We start from the raw sequence: 18,625 nt of genomic DNA, 5'->3' as shown, positions 1-18,625 counted from the left end.
GTAAAACTTTAAAATACACCATCAGTACCTGAGACGGCAGACAACGAATCACAAATCAACATTGGACTGGTAACCTCTCCTTCAGTAGTTGCACAGAAACGAAATGCCAGTACATCACTCATCACATCAGGTACTGTTTTGCGTGCTGCGTAAAGGTACATGTCCTGGTCCGAGGTCGAACGACCAGCATGCCAAGCCTGAAGCTCGAGCCAGATCAGATCATTCCAGGGATTCTGCCATAGTTGTTGCTGCTGTTGGTGTTGCAGGCTGATGGCAGACGTGGGCCCGCCCACTCCCAGAGCCCCGAGTCGACCGGGTGTGCCCGGTTCCTTCTCCTTACGCTTGTTCAACATCAGCAGTAACTTCAAGGTCTCAAAGAACCGCAGACGCTCGAGCGGTAGGTCAGAACGAGACGTCTGACGCTGCGGGTGAAGGTTCAAGCTGGGACGAGGTCCCGCGACTTTACTGCTGGACCCCAGCGACAAGTAATGTTTGGATAACTCCATGCTGGGTATGTCAGCAGGAACCGGTTGGCCTAGAGTGGCGGAAGGTGAAGGAGAAGGGTCTGAGTGATTGCATTCAACCAACTTGAGGTCTCTTTCATTGTTACACATTAAAGATAACTGCTTCTTGCTGCAGAAATCATGTGGAGGGTGTTCAGGTGTACCTGACCCAGTGGTCCATGTCACTCCAGCCAAGGATGAGAGGTGCACTCGTGCTTTATCTGTGTGAAGTGAAAGCATTAACATGAAGGCATTTCTTCACCTTTTGTTTCCATAATGCTGGTAATCCTTTGACTGCAACCAGCGAGGTATCGATAAGGTACAACAATGAAGGGGAAAAGGAAAGAGGAGATCAGAATAAAGAGGTGAAGGAATAAAAGGAATTGAAGAGGAGAGTGAAATCATGCAGCGTGAAGAAAAAGAAGAGGGGGATTGGGAAACAATGATTGGGAAGGTATGGAGAGATGATAGAAAAATAAGGGGAAAAGGGAGCGATGCTGATGACGATGATGAGTCATGAAATTCTGTCGAACGTCTGAACCCAGGTGTCATGCGTGTTTTGCCCGCTACGCGGCCGTTATAAGAACTCGGTCATTCAGCGCTATGATCGTACCTGAGCCATTAACTGTATGCTATGCTGGTGCATGACTAGATGGTACGTACCGCCACTTTGTTACGGCCTGCTTGTGCTCATCTGTAAACTCATTACTAGTTCAGATGTATGCTGAATATTGATATGATGTTCGCTGGTTCTCTTTACAGGTGTTGTTGGGGATCGAATGATATTAAGCTCATGATCTGAGCCAATGTTGTAACTCTGATTCTTACAACAATGATAATGATAATGATGATACTGATGACGATGGTGCTAATGATGATAATGATGATGATAATACTCATGATAATGATGCTGATGATGATGATGATGATGATGATGATGATGCTAATGCTAATGGTCATGGTCATTATGCTAATGATGATGATTAGGATAATGCTAATGATGATGGTTATGATGCTAATGATAATGATGCTGATGATAATGATGATTATGATAATGCTAATGATGATGGTTATGATGCTAATGATAATGATGCTGATGATTATAGTGATGATGATAATGATGATTATGATAATGCTAATGATGATGGTTATGCTAATGATAATGATGCTGATGATTATAATGATGATGATAATGCTAACGATAATGCTAATGATAATGATGATGCTGATGATTATAATTATGATGCTAATGATAATGATGATGCCAATGATAACAATGATGATTGTAAGGATGGTTGTGATGCAAATGATAATGATGCTGATGATTATTATAATGATGATGCTAATGATGATGGTAAGGATGATTATGATGATGCCAATGATACTAATAATGATGCCGATGATGCTAATGATGATGTTAAGGATGGTTATGATGCTAATGATGATGATGCTGATGATTATTATAATGATGATGCTAATGATGATGGTAAGGATGATTATGATGATGCCAATGATACTAATAATGATGCCGATGATGCTAATGATGATGTTAAGGATGGTTATGATGCTAATGATGATGATGCTGATAATGATGATGGTAAGGATGATTATGATGATGCTAATGATGATGGGGTTAATAATGATGATGCAAAAAATGATGGTAATGATGATGATGATAATGCTCATGATGCTGATGGTGATAATGATGCGAATGATAATAATGATGTCAATGATGATGGTAATGAAGATCAATTATGATGATGATGATGATGATGATGATGATGATGATGATGATGACATTGCGGCAAATTCAGAAGGAAAATTAAACTTCACTACTGAGGAAACGTTACATTAATCAAACCAAAATAAAAGAGCAAAATAGTCAAAGGCTCGGTTTGAAAGATTATAGGTTATAATAAAATTGAATTAAAAGTAAAAATGTAAACACTAACCACGTGGTCGAGCAAACTTGCGGTCGTGGAGGTTGTTGCTAGTACTCCCGGTTAGCTTCCGGTCATGTTGTTGACAGGCAGGAGGTGAAATGCAAAGCATTGTAGTCCCCTCACCTTCACCCTCACACTCGACCTCCTGTTTCTCAAATCCACCAATTTCTTCCTTCTTTCCCACCTCCTGCCCCTCCTTCCCACAGGTCGATCCACCCGTTTGTGTATCCTTTTCACAATCACCCTCACCGAGAGGATCTTCTTCGCAGAACCTGTGGAGAACAGCAACAACCTCACATATCGTCACCCGCCCCCACGAGTCGCGAGTCGCCACCCGCCCCCACGAGTAGCCACCCGCCCCCACGAGTAGCCAACGCCCCCACGAGTAGCCACCCGCCCCCACGAGTAGCCACCCGCCCCCACGAGTAGCCACCCACCCCCACGAGTAGCCATCCACCCCCACGAGTAGCCAACGCCCCCACGAGTAGCCAACGCCCCCACGAGTAGCCAACGCCCCCACGAGTAGCCACCCGCCCCCACGAGTAGCCACCCGCCCCCACGAGTAGCCACCCGCCCCCACGAGTAGCCACCCGCCCCCACGAGTAGCCACCCGCCCCCACGAGTAGCCAACGCCCCCACGAGTAGCCAACGCCCCCACGAGTAGCCAACGCCCCCACGAGTCGCCAACGCCCCCACGAGTAGCCAACGCCCCCACGAGTAGCCAACGCCCCCACGAGTAGCCAATGCCCCGACGAGTAGCCAACGCCCCCAAGAGTAGCCAACGCCCCCACGAGTAGCCAAAGCCCCCACGAGTAGCCACCCGCCCCCACGAGTAGCCAACCGCCCCCACGAGTAGCCACCCGCCCCCACAAGTAGCCACCCGCCCCCACGAGTATCCACCCACCCCCACGGGTCACCACCCACGCGTCGCCACCGCCCTCACGCGCTGCCACGCATCGTCAGCCACGAGTCGCCACCCACGCATCCCCCCCAGAGTCACCACCCACGCATCGCCACCCACCCCACGAGTCGCCATGAGTCACCACCCGCCCCCACGCGTCGCCACACACCCCCACGAGTCGCCACCCCACCCCCACGAGTCGCCACCTGCCCTCACGCATCGCCACCCACGAGTTGCCACCCACGCATCGTCACCCGCCCCCCAGAGTCGCCACCCATGCATTGCCACCCACCCCACGAGTCACCACCCGCCCCCACGCGTCGCCAGCCGCCCCCACGAGTTGGCACCAGCCCCCACGCATCGCCACCGGCCCCCACGCATGGCAACCCACCCCCATGCATGGCCACCCGTCCCCACGCGTCGCCACCCGCCCCCACGCATCGCCACCCATCCCCACACGTCGCCACCCATCCCCACGCGTTGCAACCCACTCCCACCCGCCCCCATGCATCGCCACCCTGCCCCCACGCATCACCACCCACCCAAACACACACATTGCCACCCACCCCCATGCCTCGCCACCCATCCCCATGTGTCGCCAAACGCACCCACGCGTCGCCAAACGCCCCCACGTGTCGCAAAACGCCCCCACGTGTCGCCAAACGCCCCCCACGTGTCACCAAACGCCCCCACATGTCGCCACCCACCCCACGTGTCGCCACCCACCCCACGTGTCGCCACCCACCCACACGCGTCGCCACCCGCTCACATGTGTGGCCACCCAACCCCACATTGCCACCCGCTCCCATGCATGGCCACCGGTCCCCACGCATCGCCACCCGCCCCCACATGTCGCCACTTGCCCCCACCCACTCCCACGCATCGCCACCCGCTCCGACGTGCCTCCACGCGCCTCCACCCGCCCCCACGTGTCACCAACCACACGCGTCGCCACCCTCCCCCATGCATTGCCACCCACTCACACGTAGCCACCCACCCCCCATGCGTCGCTACCCTCCCCCATGCATTGCCACCCGCTCACGCGTAGCCACCCACCCCCACGCGTCACCACCCTCCCCCACGAGTCACCACCCGCCCCCATGCGTCGCCACCCGCCCCCACGAGTCGCTACCCACACCAACGCTTCACCTCGGCCCCCACGCATGGCCACCCGCCCCCACCAATCGCCACACGCCCCCACCCACGCGTCGCCACCCACGCGTCGCCCCTCACCACCCACGCGTCGCCACCCGCCCCCACGAGTCGCCACCGGCCTCCACGCGCCACCACCCGTCCCCATGCGTTACCACGGATGCACAAACAGACAGATGGATGGACGGACAGACAACCTGAAAACATGATGCCTCTGGTGACTTCGTTGGAGGAGACATGAATTTGTTTTTTTAATTGAGGTTAAAAAAAATCCACCAAAACCGACTCGACTCTTTTAAGACCTTTTCGACCCATAAATACCCTTAAGACACCCAAGACCCGTTAAAGTCCTAAGAACTTTTAGAACCTTAAGACCCCGTGTCCTCTAAGACTCCATTAAACCCTTTGTAACTCTCAGACATCGAAGACCCTTTAGAGTTTAGATCATCACATACCCTTTAGAACCCCGAAGACCCTTAAACTCCTTTCTACCCTTCAGACCTTTAGAACATCACACCTTTCAGACGTTTTAATACCCTAAAAACCCCTTTGACATTTTGACCCTTTTTATATGTTTTAAGACCTTTTAAGACCTCTTAAGACAATTCCGACCCTTTAGACCCATTTAGACCTTTTCAGGTCTTTCAACCTTTAGACCATCAGACCATTACAACTGTTCAGACCTTTGACCTTTAGACATTTATGACTAGGCCATTTAGACCTTCCATTTATAATAGAGACCTTTCATTTAGTGCATCCTTCCATTCATTTGCCCCACACAAAACAAGTCCTGGCGAGGGTCTGTAAGCTCTGATTGCTCGTTCTTCTTGGTCCAACATTTTGCTCTGAGTTACACATTGTCAGTCAACGAATGATAAACATCTTGCCTTTCACGGGTCAATAATGCTTCAGCTTCTCCATGGGACAGCATTTGTCATTTGGGGCGGCATACTTTCAGTAGTACTTGTCGCCGATCAAATGCAATGACATTACCGTTTAGTCAGAGATCCAGTCACCAAAATTTGAGAGAACCTGACATGGCATGCTATATACTTTTTGTTTGTGTTTTTTTCTATTAATTTGGACATTAAGGTCCGCTGAATGAGAGGTCTGCTCTGCCGGCAACCTTGCGAAAAAAAATTGTGGCCATTTTTGTATATGCAGCCTTTATTTTTTGACCGAAAAATGTGAAAGACGTTTTTTTTCTTAAAATCCTCAGTGGGTTGTGTAGGGTCAATAAATGCAGCCCAGATACACAGAACACATGTGTTGACAACATCAAGTTGAGAAATACACTTACAAAACATTTCCAAATGACTTAGAATCTTTTTTATGCAAAAGCGCCCCCGATTTTTTTGCATTTTTTCATTATTTTCATCTTGCTAAAAAAAATTGTGGCCAACGGACCCAGATGTGGTTGAACAGTCAGTTCAGTACAGCATGGATGTGTCAAGAAAACAGGGCCAAGAGTTCACCATCATCACATGCGACCAAGCAATCTATGAAGTGGTTCTGGGTCTGCAAAAGAAGAACCCCCAGAAGTATGCCAAACTTATCTTGCGCATGGGTGGCTTCCATATTGCTCAAAATTTCCTGGGAGCAATTGGGCATTTGATGCAGGCCACTGGAATCGAAGACATCATGGTAGAAGCTGATGTCTGTCTCCGTGGAACAGCAAACAAGATCATCAGTGGAAAAGACTACTACGCAATGCTGCGTGCCCACACTATGGTGCATGCAGCCATGTTTGCCCTACACTGGGAAGCATTTGCCAGATGGTTGATCATTGAAGAGAAGGACCTGGAGTGCATGTCTGTGCTTGCCATCAATGTCCAGCTACTCCTAGATGCCCTGTCAGAAAAGGATGTAGAGAAGGCATCTTCTACATGTGCTGATGCAACCGACCAACTGAAAAAGCTGTCACGTTTGATGGCTGAGTTTGATGAAGTATGTACGTCACCTACCACAAAGCTATGGCTAATGTACATGGACAATGGACATGGTGATGATTCTGAAACGGTTCATCCACGCTGAGCGTGCAGGCCTGTGGGAGGAACACCTGGCTGAAGTAGAAAAGCTGTTACCATACCTTGTAGGTGCTGGCCACTACAAGTATGTATCCTGCCTGCCCCACTACCTAGAAGCAATGAGAAGCCTACCTACACTGGCTCCGAACATCCATAGGGAATTCAAGGATGGGCAGTTCACTGTACGTCAAACAGAAGGTCGTTTCAATGGTGTCTGGACAGACATAGAACTCGAGAAAACCTACAACCGTGATACCAAGACAAAACTCTTCACTGGCATCAGTCAGCAGCCAGCGGCCATGGAGAAATACTTGTGAGCTCTTCCAGTTCTGACAGCAGTGTCAGAGCAGACAAAGGCTATGGCACACCTGGATATGGATGACACCAAACACCATGAGGACTCCAACAGCCAAGGCACAATGGAGGCTGAAAGTGTTAGGAAAATAACAGATGTCATCAACAACCAGATGATCAATCCATTCACATGTGAAGAACAGGAGCTGATGAACCTCTCAACAGGCCACAAAGCTGCATCTGCAGACTTGGTGAGCACCCGTGAAAAAGGACTGGAGGCACTGGCTGCAGCAAGAAAAACAGACAGTGAGAAAATAGCCCCAATAAAACTAGCCACATTTGCAGCAAAGCCAAAAAAATCACTGTCCATGGCACTCAAAGCCAAGAAGGTCTACGAGGAAGAGAGTGCAGTTGTCCGAAACCTGTACTTTGTGCAGGACTTGGATGAAGACAAGAAGGTGGAGGTCTTCAGTCATGAGTGGACAAGTTGCCCAGCCTCCCTCTTTGAGCCAGATCCATCCCTTGACCAAGGTTATGCCATGCGTAAAGGGAACAAGGCCGACTACTTGGCTGCAATCAAGACATCCCTTGGCAGCTCATGGAGGGAAGTGGACAGACTGCCACTGTCCGACAAGCCTGTTGTAATGGTAGTAGATGCCATGGCATTCATCCAGCATCACCAACATCTTGGGAGCAGCACCTTCCATGAACTGCAAGTAAAGTACCTAAAGTACCTTCCTGCAGGATGCACACTTATTCTTGGTGGAATCTTCCGTGATCCTGGTCGCACTGTCCTGTTGTCAGCAGATTGTCAGGTTGAGCTTCCAGAACTGTCCTGTGAGAAGCATGAGGAGGCAGATACCAGGATGTTTGCCCACATTGCATACTCAGTACAACATCTGCACCACAAACGGGCTGTAGTGGTGGCTACTGACACAGACGTGATCATGATGTGCATATACTACATCACACACCTGGATGGCCTGCAGGAGCTGTGGGTGAAGAAGATGGATATCTACCTACCTGCTCATGCAATCGCCGAAGCCCTGGCAGTGAAGTATGATGTTGAAGCTGCAGATCTTGCATCCATGCTCCTCAGCACCTACATACTGACTGGATGTGACACAGTGAGCTATCTCTAAAGAGGAGCAAAAAGGCGCGCCTACAAAACTGCCGTTGATCACCAGGCAGACCTTCTACCCCTGTGCAGATACGGTGACCCTGAAGAAAGCCTGGATGTTCAGGAAGATGTTGTGACAGCGATTAGGCGATACGTGGTGTCACTGTATGAGAGGAGTGACTTCGGTGGTAATTTGGATGCACTGCGAGCCCACCTCTTTGGTAACATCAAAGGAGACATGCATTGCCTTCCACCTACCGAAGATGCCTTCCAGTTACACCTTCGCCGAGCTCTGCATCAGTTGGCTGTATGCAAGCGAGCACACATGTTTCAGCCAACCTACCCTGCTGCCACTGACTTTGGCAGAGAGCTTGTCAATGGTAAGTTGGTGGCAACCATGATGCTGAAGGAGGCAAAACCTGCAGAATTCAAACGCACCAAATACTGTCACTGCAAGAAAAGCATGTGTGCCCGAGGATGCTCCTGTGCGAGAGCCAATGTGAAGTGTGTCATCGCATGTCTCTGCACCGGGGACCCCAACAAATGTTCAAGGATTGAACTCGCACTCGAAGACAGTGACATGCATTACACATTATAAGTTATTTTGTTCAGTGCAATGTTCATTTCATGTGATATTACAGACGTTGTTGCCAGTATTTTTTTATTTTGTTATGTTCAATTATTTTGTTCAGTTAAAGTTTAATTTCATTTTTTCTACATACTGGTCACTAATCTATCCAAATTCAGCTGCGATCATTGTTTTGTTGGATTGTCACCCTGTGTACATTTTGTTTAAAAAATCATTTTGCTGTTTTGTATTTCTTGTGTTACAAGTATTTTCTTTGGGGGTACAGGGTTCTGTTGGAATTAAAAAGATGCCTTGGCCAGGATGTTTCACAAAATGGACATAAACTACCATGAGGCTAAATATGCGGTCTGTCTCGAGGATTTTTTAGCGTAAGGGTAATAAAATCACCACAGATCCATTGATTTTGGTTTGATTTTCAGAATGTTTACTGTGGAATGACTATAATGTTTGGTGAAAAGAATGACACATTGGCTGATGTCATAATTCAGGGCATAGTTGATTACTAATGAAGTAAAGATGAAAATAATGAAAAAATGCCAAAAAAAATCGAGGGCGCTTTTGCATAAAAATGATTCCAAGTCATTTGGAAAGGTTTAAGTGTATTTCTCAACTTGATGTTGTCAACACATGTGTTCTGTGTATCTGGGATGCATTTATTGACAGCCTACACAACCCACTGAGGATTTTAAGGAAAAAAAACATCTTTCACATTTTTCGGTCAAAAAATAAAGGCTGCATATGTCAGCCATTAAGGTTTAAACTAAATGACTCAATTGATCATAACATCTGAAATTATATATCGTGCTTCTGAAAACTGATTTGAACTCAACTGCAGACAGAGGTGAGTGGACAAAATGTTGTTTCGAGGCTCGACGTGCAGGGTGGATCCTTAGCCCAATAAACAAGTCCTTGAATTATGTGCCAAACAGTAGATAAAATGCTCTCGACCCACGTACAGGAAAAAGATGTCATCCAAACGCCTCCTTCACAAAGGGAATAATTAATTATATATCTTCGTAGTGTTTAGTATGTCTCCTAAACCAAGGACGTATCCAATCTTCATCTACCATTTAGCCTAGTGTATAAGAATATTTACTTCGGCCTGCGCTCGGGTCTGATATGTTTAGATAGATAGCCAAAAAAAGCGTAGCCTATCATTATGCTTACATCTTGTTGTCTAAATTTGACCTTCTATAGGACGGGACAATGGGAGGTGTTGTCCTTATGGCCCAGTAGTGCTATGTCTTTAGCGCAGATTCTTGTCTAATATTTTGCTATAAATGAAATGCCTTTCCACTTATTTTTTAGCGAGTGTCTTGAGGAATTGTCCGCTGCGTGTAGGCGGTACATTCTCGAGCCTCGCTCCACACGTGTGTGTATAATCGATTTTATTAAACATTGTTGCTCTTCTTCCTCTGATTCTTCTTCTTCTTCCTTCCCTTGAGGTCTTCGACCGAGAATTTGGTGTCAGAAGTGGGATACATCCAAGTGTGCAGACGAGGTGGATCCTCACGTTCCAGGTCGGGAGGGAGGCCTGCCGGCATCTAATTTGGTGGGTACGCATTTTTGCACCTCGAAATTGAAGCCTCCCGCCTTGCTTTGGACGTGTGGACCTCTGTCGGCTGTACCACCTGGCTTGCATTCCGAACCAAATTTAGTTTAAACCAGAGCAGCAGTGGGTAATGAATCGATTATACAGGGCGCCCAGGATAAGGAGGGGTATCCCTCAGGTAAGCTTCCTGCGTGGGAAGCAGGTAGACCCATATGTGGGTGATAGATAATAGGTATTAAGTTACTCCGGCGTGAGAACTGCGTTTAAGGTTAGGAATCGGGGGGCGACCCGATCTTAGGACTACCAGGAGGGACTAGCCCAAGAAAGGTAGAATAATGAGTATTTTAAGTTAAGCTACGCACTGGATGTGTTAGAGTTCACAGGTAAGTAGGATTGAAGTGTGCATGAGTGTGCATGAATTTATACTGTATTGTATGGAGAATGAAAGGTCAGTCACATGGTATTTGTGTATAAGGGAATGAATGATCTGTCATTGCAGCGTGTATTTGTGTTTATTGTGTGTGTGTCATTGATGTGTGTCATTGACTGACAAGGGATTCCCCAAATTGCCTACGGGCGTTGGGCAATCCGGATGAGTAAAATTGGCAGGGAATAATGAGAATGTTATGGAGAGCATGTGTAGACAGGGCTTTAAAACAAGTGTTCAATTACATCCCCACATTAACGGCTCTCCAGATGTAGCAAGGGAGAATGGGAGTGAAAGTCAAAAATAATAGGCTGTCAACCGACAGGGTGTTTATTCAACGGCATGGCCGGGGCTTGTATTTGGCCGACGTGGGATGACAGAATGCGTTGAATGAAGGCAAGAATGACATGTGATGCTGACGTGAGTCCAATCGGAAGGATGGATGGTTATGGTTTCACCCGGTCCGTTTATCTGTCTGTCTGTCCGGACACAGAGCTCTTGGGGAGAGCCAGAATGGGTTGGGTTGACCAAGATGAATGTGGACAATATATTAATTGTTTATATTAATCTATTAATCTCTGTATATTAATCTGTAAAAATATATTAATCTCTGTGTGTGTGTGTCCGTATTTGTCTGGCTTTCTGGCTGTCTATGGAGTCATGTCTCTGAACACTGATTTTGAGGGAGTTGCTGGTGCGGACCAAAGCGGTGTCCGCGGTATCTACTGGGGGTCGAATGTCACTCCCTCAGTGTCTGCGAACTTGTCGTTCGGCAGTGTCGAAAGACAGGTTCGATTGTCGGTCTGTCTGCTTGATTTTCGGGTCTCACTCTGAGTATATGGCATATACTCTGAGTATATGGTCGTTTTCTGTTTTGTGCTTTAATGGTGGTTGATTTGACTTCCCTGAAAGGGGGACTGAAAATGCTTTGATTTTTTCGTGGATTGCCCATTGGGCATGTTTAGGATTTAATAGAGTGGTGGAGTTCTGTGAAATATGATGACGTTGTCTTATGGACACTTTGTGAGTGACTAGACACGTGCCTGGAAGGGGAAATTGTATTCATAACTCATGTGGGTTGTGTCTGAAGAAAAGGTTTAAAGTAAGTGTGAAGAAGGTCATGGAAAGTGCGAAGATGTTAAAGGAAAGTCGAATTAGATGGATCATTTGTCAATGACAAGTGACTTTGCAAGGTTTGCTAAGAAAGGGAGGGGAAAAGATTATAAAAGTTGATGGAAAAGACGGGAAATAAAGAAAAGTGGTTAGTTATGGACTGTTGTTTTGTGATAAGAAGGTGATTGGGGGCTGGTGAAGATTGGATCACGGCTCTGCAGACCAGGTGAACAGAACTCCACCAGGAGTGGGTATATGGGAATCACACCAATTAAATTATTGCTCAAAGGGAGGTGATAGAGCAAAATAAAAAAGATTGTCATGTGGACCGCAAGGCTAACCCCGCTCTTGCAGGGAAATGGTTTTGGGAGGCTAGTTATTTTTCAGATAATTTTTCCAGTGGGTTTATACTGATGTGAAATTCGCGTATCTAGGAAGGAAAGGAAAAAATTGTCCAGGTATTGATAGGATAACAGTGAAATTTTGAAGTGAAGTGAAGGATAACAGTGAAGAGTTAGTGTGTTCGTTGCGATTTTTGGGAATGGCAGGGTACTGTCGTACATGGATGATGGACCGACTGCGGAAAACGCCAGTAAGGCGTCGATACAATGTTGAACACCGAACGGTCCATGTGTTGGACAACAATGAAGGGTTCATAATTAATTTGGCACCTCAAGACAGACGTTCCGACATCCGCACCTACAGAGTTCGATGTAATACAATTACAAGCCGCGGCCTCAAACGTAGAACATCAAAAATTGGATTAAATTGGGAGCTCAGTGCCCCGCAGAAGGACAAATGTGGACGATTAATGACAAACCCGTGGCACCGCGAGCTTTATTGCCATGGTTGGCACTCATGGCGCATCAAAATGGCCATGTGTGCCATAGGGGGGATGATGAGGCAGGTCACTTCCACCTGGGCAGCACCAGGCCTTTCGACTGTGGTTACCATGGTCTGTCGCTCGTGCGCTATATGTCATCGGTATCAGCGCCAGTGGATATGGCAGCCCTTGAATTACCTATCATGGATGACATGACATGTTTTTTTAAAGTTTTGCATAGATCTCTCCCATGTAGCACGCAACATACATGAACGCGTTTGAGAGGCCCTGCCGGAGCCAACAAGCAAGCCTATCCACACCTTCGAGGCGACTGGAGATTACGTGCTGGTGAAGCATTTCACCCGTAAGACTGCGCTCGAACCAAGATGGACGGGGCCATACCAAGTTCTTCTGATCACACCAACAGCGGTGTTTTGTGAGGGCAAGTCGTCCTGGGTACATGCCACACATTGTAAGTTGGCCATACCCACAAACACAGACACCTCAAACGCACCACCACAGATCGAGGATGCTGCACCACCGCCTGTTAGGGGTGGCAATCACATTTAGTTTAATATACCGCTTCAGGCTAAAACAGGTGTCTGCAACAGGTGCATGGGATGCTAAAAGAGGACATTGGATTGACTTTAAATTGAAATGAAAATTGAAAGGGTGGATTAGGAAAATGAGTTTGTTCAAATAATCGTGGCATCTGTGGGATGCAACAATTTTGTGCCAGAATGGTGTATGGGAGCCGTCATCTGGGAAGCGTCGTTAAATGGCAGTAGGTTTAGACAGGTTTTGCTGCCCTCAGTCGTTTGAAGCAAGCGATTACTACAATGTGAATTCATGACGTCACAGAGCTCCCCCTACGATTATAGGCCACCATGCATTTCACACATATTAATTCCGCACCCACGGATCGAAAGCAAGAAAAAGCCAAAGGAAAATACGTATTGGACTGTGACCCGTGCAATGGCGAAGGTACAGTCCATGAAAAGCTGCAGGAGTTTGATCAGTCACCAGAGAAGAGCCTTTCTTATTCAAAGCATTGGCTAAAGATAAAACTTCTCGAGAAATACGAAGACACCTTGTATTTCACAACACAGGAAAGAAGGGCAGATGTACTCTGTCTCAAAGATGGCACCGACAATATTCTGTGAGGGCATCATGCTAATCTTGACCATGGAGATGAGAAGACTCAGATCATAAAGACGGCACTCAAGTTCATATCCAATGATATTGCCTTGATTGATTTAGGTCCAAAGTCATACCCCACCACACACAGTATGACTGACATCGATAGTCAGCTGACACTTGTTCCTGCAAGCCTTCAGATGTTCTTGAGACCGATTGTCAAGACAGACGAAAGAGTTGCCGTTTGGGGGCAGAATTTTATTAAGGCCTGTCGACCTCGGTCTGGAGTATTGCCACACCAAATGGGGCTTGCCATACAACTTGATCATAGATTTGGGTCAAAATGGATGCTCAACAAGTTCCACCGGCTGGGATACACTGAGTCTTACACGGAGACACAAAACTACAAATACTGCTTCCTTAATAGTAGGAGTGGAGATGACGTTCCAGATACTTCTGGCACTCTTGACACCATTGTGGAGGAAACCGATGAACAGATCAATGATGAGGTTGCGGTTGATGCTGCGCTTGAGGATCAATCAGTGATGACAGCCAAAGTGCCAGCCAGTGAAAGTGAATTGTCAAGTAATGATCAGGTGGTCTTTATGGAGGTTGGGGAAACAAACAATGCAGTCACTCAGTTTGTTGGAGACAATATAGATTTAAACATTGTCTCTATTCACGGAAACACTCCCTTTCACTCAATGGGTTGGATCGAAGTCACCTCTCCGGCATCACCTTTGCCAGATCCACAGACAACAGCAGCTTTCCCCCGGGTGAAGTTGAAGGCACTCGACAAAGCTAAGATCCTGAGAGGAACTGAAGTAAAGATTATTCCATTTACGAACAGGAAACAGATAGGAACGAACGCGATCATGTTTCTCCCCCTCACTGAGCTTTCCTCCTCCCTGGCTCATGATCAGCCACTCCTCACTCCAGGTGACACACTCTGGGCAGCGGGGTGGGTGATCAAAGCCAACGATCCTGAGTTCCCACACTCCAACTGGAATGGCTGGATGAAGAGAATCCATGCTAATGATGCAAAGCAGAGCACACAGATCGAGTTCCTCCCAGTTATTGAAGGAGACCCTAATGACCTCAACACCATCTTCACCAACAGAGGGTGCAGCTGCACAACATTCACTCCGTGCCTACCTGCAGACCCGGGACTGGATCCTTCTACAGAGCATGTCTCTGAACCCCAGTGACTATGGATGGACAATAGGTGTGCATGGGTATGAGCCAGTTCCAACACTGGACCCCACGGCTCCTGAGGAGCTATTGCAGTTCACGAGCTGTAATTGTCATGGAGATTGCAGCAACCGGCGATGCAGCTGCAAGAAGAATGGGGTCACGTGCATCTCGGCCTGTGGAGTCTGTAATGGCATTACATGCAGAAACTGCAGTCATGATGTTGTTGAGTCTGAAGAAGACATAGACAATGACTGTTGAAACTTCTGACATTGTGAATGAGAAATAACTCTTGAGTATTATATATGTATGTGAAATAAAAGCTACTTTGTGTGTAAATGTAAAAGTGAAAATATAAATGTTAACAATCAACTCAGAATCATGAAAAACCCTTATTTGATCCCTCATAAGTTACTTAAGGGCCGATTTTAAAAAATAAAAATTCTCGAAAATAATTTTTCGGTACCCGAATTCAACAGCTTTTTTTCTGGGTTTCCCACGGGAGTTGAACTTCAACATTTTAACACATGTTATTACACACCTTTACAAACATATTGGTGAAGAAATTTTTTGGTAACAATTTAGTTAACAGATTTGTGAAATATCTCATAAAATGCCCTTACTACCAGGTGTGTTTTGAACTTATATATACTGTATCTATATATATATATGTGCAGCGTCTGTCCTGTGTTGTCACTGCACTACTTTCTCAAACTTTTGTGAAATCGTACCAAAATTCTGGTATGCACATATCTCTTCCTTCGGTATGTCCTAAGGGTATTTGTTTGGAAAGTTTTTCGAATTATTTTTTTTTTGGGGGGGGAATTTTTTGGGGAAAAATTTTTTTTTTTAACTTACGTTTTCAACTTCATTTGTTTACAAAATGTGATATCACGTATATTACAAATACATTTGAATATTGAATATTTTGAATTATTGTTTGAATTATGATCGGTTTAAACCATGACAAAACGGCAACTCGGGTACAGTCATTTATCTATATATCTACACATCTGGGCAGTGTCTGTGTTGTCACTTAACGACTCCCTCAAACTTTTGTTTCCGTGGTTGTGAAGTGTTTTTAATAACGTTGTGGTGGTTTTGAATCATGTGGTGGTGAGGTATTTTGAATTATGTGGTGGTGAGGTGTTTTTAAATGAGGGGGTGGTGAGGTGTTTTTAAATCACGTGGTGGTGAGGTATTTATAATTACGTGGTGATGAGGTGTTTTAATTTACTTGGTGGTGAGGTATTTTGAATTATGTGGTGGTGAGGTGTTTTTAAATGACGTGGTGGTGAGGTGTTTTGAATTACGTGGTGGTGAGGTATTTATAATTACGTGATGATGGTGTTTTAATTTACTTGGTGGTGAGGTGTTTTAAATTGATGTGGTGGTGAGGTGTTTTTAATTTTGTAGCTGTGAGGTGTTTTTATTTCGTGTTTTATGGCTGTGAGGTGTTTTTATTACGTGTTTTATGGCTGTGAGGTGTTTTTATTACGTGTTTTATGGCTGTGAGGTGTTTTTAATTTCGTGGTGGTGAGGTGTTTTTATTACGTGTTTTATGGCTGTGAGGTGTTTTTATTACGTGTTTTATGGCTGTGAGGTGTTTTTATTACGTGTTTTATGGCTGTGAGGTGTTTTCAATTTTGTGGTGGTGAGGTGTTTTTATTACGTGTTTTATGGCTGTGAGGTGTTTTTAATTTTGTGGTGGTGGGGTGTTTTTATTACGTGTTTTATGGCTGTGAGGTGTTTTTATTTCGTGTTTTATGGCTGTGAGGTGTTTTTATTACGTGTTTTATGGCTGTGAGGTGTTTTTATTACGTGTTTTATGGCTGTGAGGTGTTTTTATTACGTGTTTTATGGCTGTGAGGTGTTTTTATTACGTGTTTTATGGCTGTGAGGTGTTTTTATTACGTGTTCTATGGCTGTGAGGTGTTTTTATTACGTGTTTTATGGCTGTGAGGTGTTTTTATTACGTGTTTTATGGCTGTGAGGTGTTTTCAATTTCGTGGTGGTGAGGTGTTTTTATTATGTGTTTTATGGCTGTGAGGTGTTTTTATTACGTGTTTTATGGCTGTGAGGTGTTTTATTACGTGTTTTATGGCTGTGAGGTGTTTTTATTACGTGTTTTATGGCTGTGAGGTGTTTTCAATTTCGTGGTGGTGAGGTGTTTTTATTATGTGTTTTATGGCTGTGAGGTGTTTTAAATTACTTGGTGGTGAGGTGTTTTGAATTACGTGGTGGTGAGGTGGAATCGTCCCAAACTTCCAGTCTGCACCTACCCCTCCCCTTTGTATGTGCTGAGGGGTTCTTTCTTGAAAAAAAAAACATTCAACCTAAATCTTCAACCTAAATTGCCTATAAAAATGTAATATCATAAACACAACAAATACATTTGTGCAAAATAATTGTTTGGATTATGATTGGTGAAAATCATGACAACACAGCAACTCAGGTACAGTCATTAGCCTCAGCTAAAATAAGCCCGTTCCTCAGTAACGACGCTTGGTGAGGCGAGCGCAGCGAGCCGAGCCAGTATATATATATATACACAGTCACGTGAAAAAGTAAGTGCACCCCATGTAAGGTTTTGACCTTTTCAACATATTTCAACATACAGCTATTTGATCTTCATTTCAACAATATTGATAGATAAAGGTGATATAATATAACAAATATCATGAAACATTTACATTTTGTAGTCCATTGTACAATTTAATTAAACATAAATGCAAATTTCGCATGTGGAAAAAGTAAGTACACCCCTACATTTATCACTACTTCAAATACCTAAAATTAGAATCAGGTGCACCAGCTCAGGTGCAAATGATTAGAACATCGTTAGAGAGGATCTTGGAGGAACCTGTCTTATTTAGGGTTAGGGTTAGGGTTAGTTGTTAGGGTTAGTTGTTAGGGTTAGGGTTAGGATTAGTTGTTAGGGTTAGGGTTAGGGTTAGGGTTAGGGTTAAACCTCAGACATTTCGTTTGGTTTGCTCTTTGTTGTTGAAGTGTGCGGCGTCACCAAGCCGAGATCAAAAGAGCTCTCTGAGGCCTTCAGAAAGAAGGTTATATATGCCTATGAGTCTGGGAAGGGATTTAAAAAGATCTCCAAACAATTTGAAATCAATCATTCGACTGTCCGGAAGATCATCTACAAGTGGAGAAGATTCCAAACAACTGCCAACTTGTTCAGGCCAGGCCGCCCCAGCAAGTTCAGCCCGAGAGCAGACCGCAAGATGCTGAAAAAAGTCTCTAAGAACCCCAGAATGTCATCACAGGACCTACAGGTAACTCTTGCCACTGTTGATATCAATGTGCACAAGTCTACCATTAGAAAGAGGCTGCACAAATTTGGTCTACATGGGAGGTGCGCCAGGAGGATACCTTTGCTGTCCAGAAAGAACATCAGGGCAAGACTAAAGTTTGCCAATGAACACCAAGGCAAAGACCAGCACTTCTGGAACAATGTGCTCTGGACAGATGAGTCAAAGTTAGAGCTATTTGGTCACAGTACCAGAAGACATGTTTGGCGAAAACCAAAGACAGCATTTGACCACAAGAACCTGATACCAACTGTAAAGCATGGTGGTGGAAATATTATGGTTTGGGGCAGGGGCGCCGCCAGGGATTTTGGGCCCCATGAAGCATATCACAATGAAGCACGCACGCACATTTTTGCCAAGAGGTTGAAACAATGCTTGTATTTCTGCATACAGTATGGAATTCACTATTTGATGCAAGACTGATACCCACACAAGCAGTAGCGGACTGGGTCTTAAAACCGGCCCGGGCATCCTTCACTTAGGTCGGCCTAACATGTCGGCCTAGCACCTAGCATGGTGGTGGCAGCATC

At 45.7% G+C, this 18,625-nt stretch overlaps 1 protein-coding gene across 1 annotated transcript in view; it reads right to left on the bottom strand.

Moving 5' to 3' along the window:
• The window catches only part of MAP3K4 (mitogen-activated protein kinase kinase kinase 4), a 185,820-nt gene that overhangs the window by 140,486 nt on the left and 26,709 nt on the right, over positions 1–18,625 (bottom strand). Inside the window, exons 2-4 of the mRNA XM_068116524.2 lie at positions 2,456–2,718; positions 668–724; positions 29–535 (exon numbers count right to left, since the gene is read on the bottom strand). Coding sequence (XP_067972625.2) covers positions 29–535; positions 668–724; positions 2,456–2,718 — 827 coding nt within the window. The remainder of the gene's footprint in view (positions 1–28; positions 536–667; positions 725–2,455; positions 2,719–18,625) is intronic.

The sequence above is a fragment of the Myxine glutinosa genome, chromosome 5 (assembly GCF_964187855.1).
Source record: "Myxine glutinosa chromosome 5, kmMyxGlut1.1, whole genome shotgun sequence".
In the NCBI taxonomy this organism is placed as follows: domain Eukaryota; kingdom Metazoa; phylum Chordata; class Myxini; order Myxiniformes; family Myxinidae; genus Myxine; species Myxine glutinosa.
Note: the sequence above shows the minus strand (reverse complement) of the source record. Positions and strands in the feature narration are given on the sequence as shown.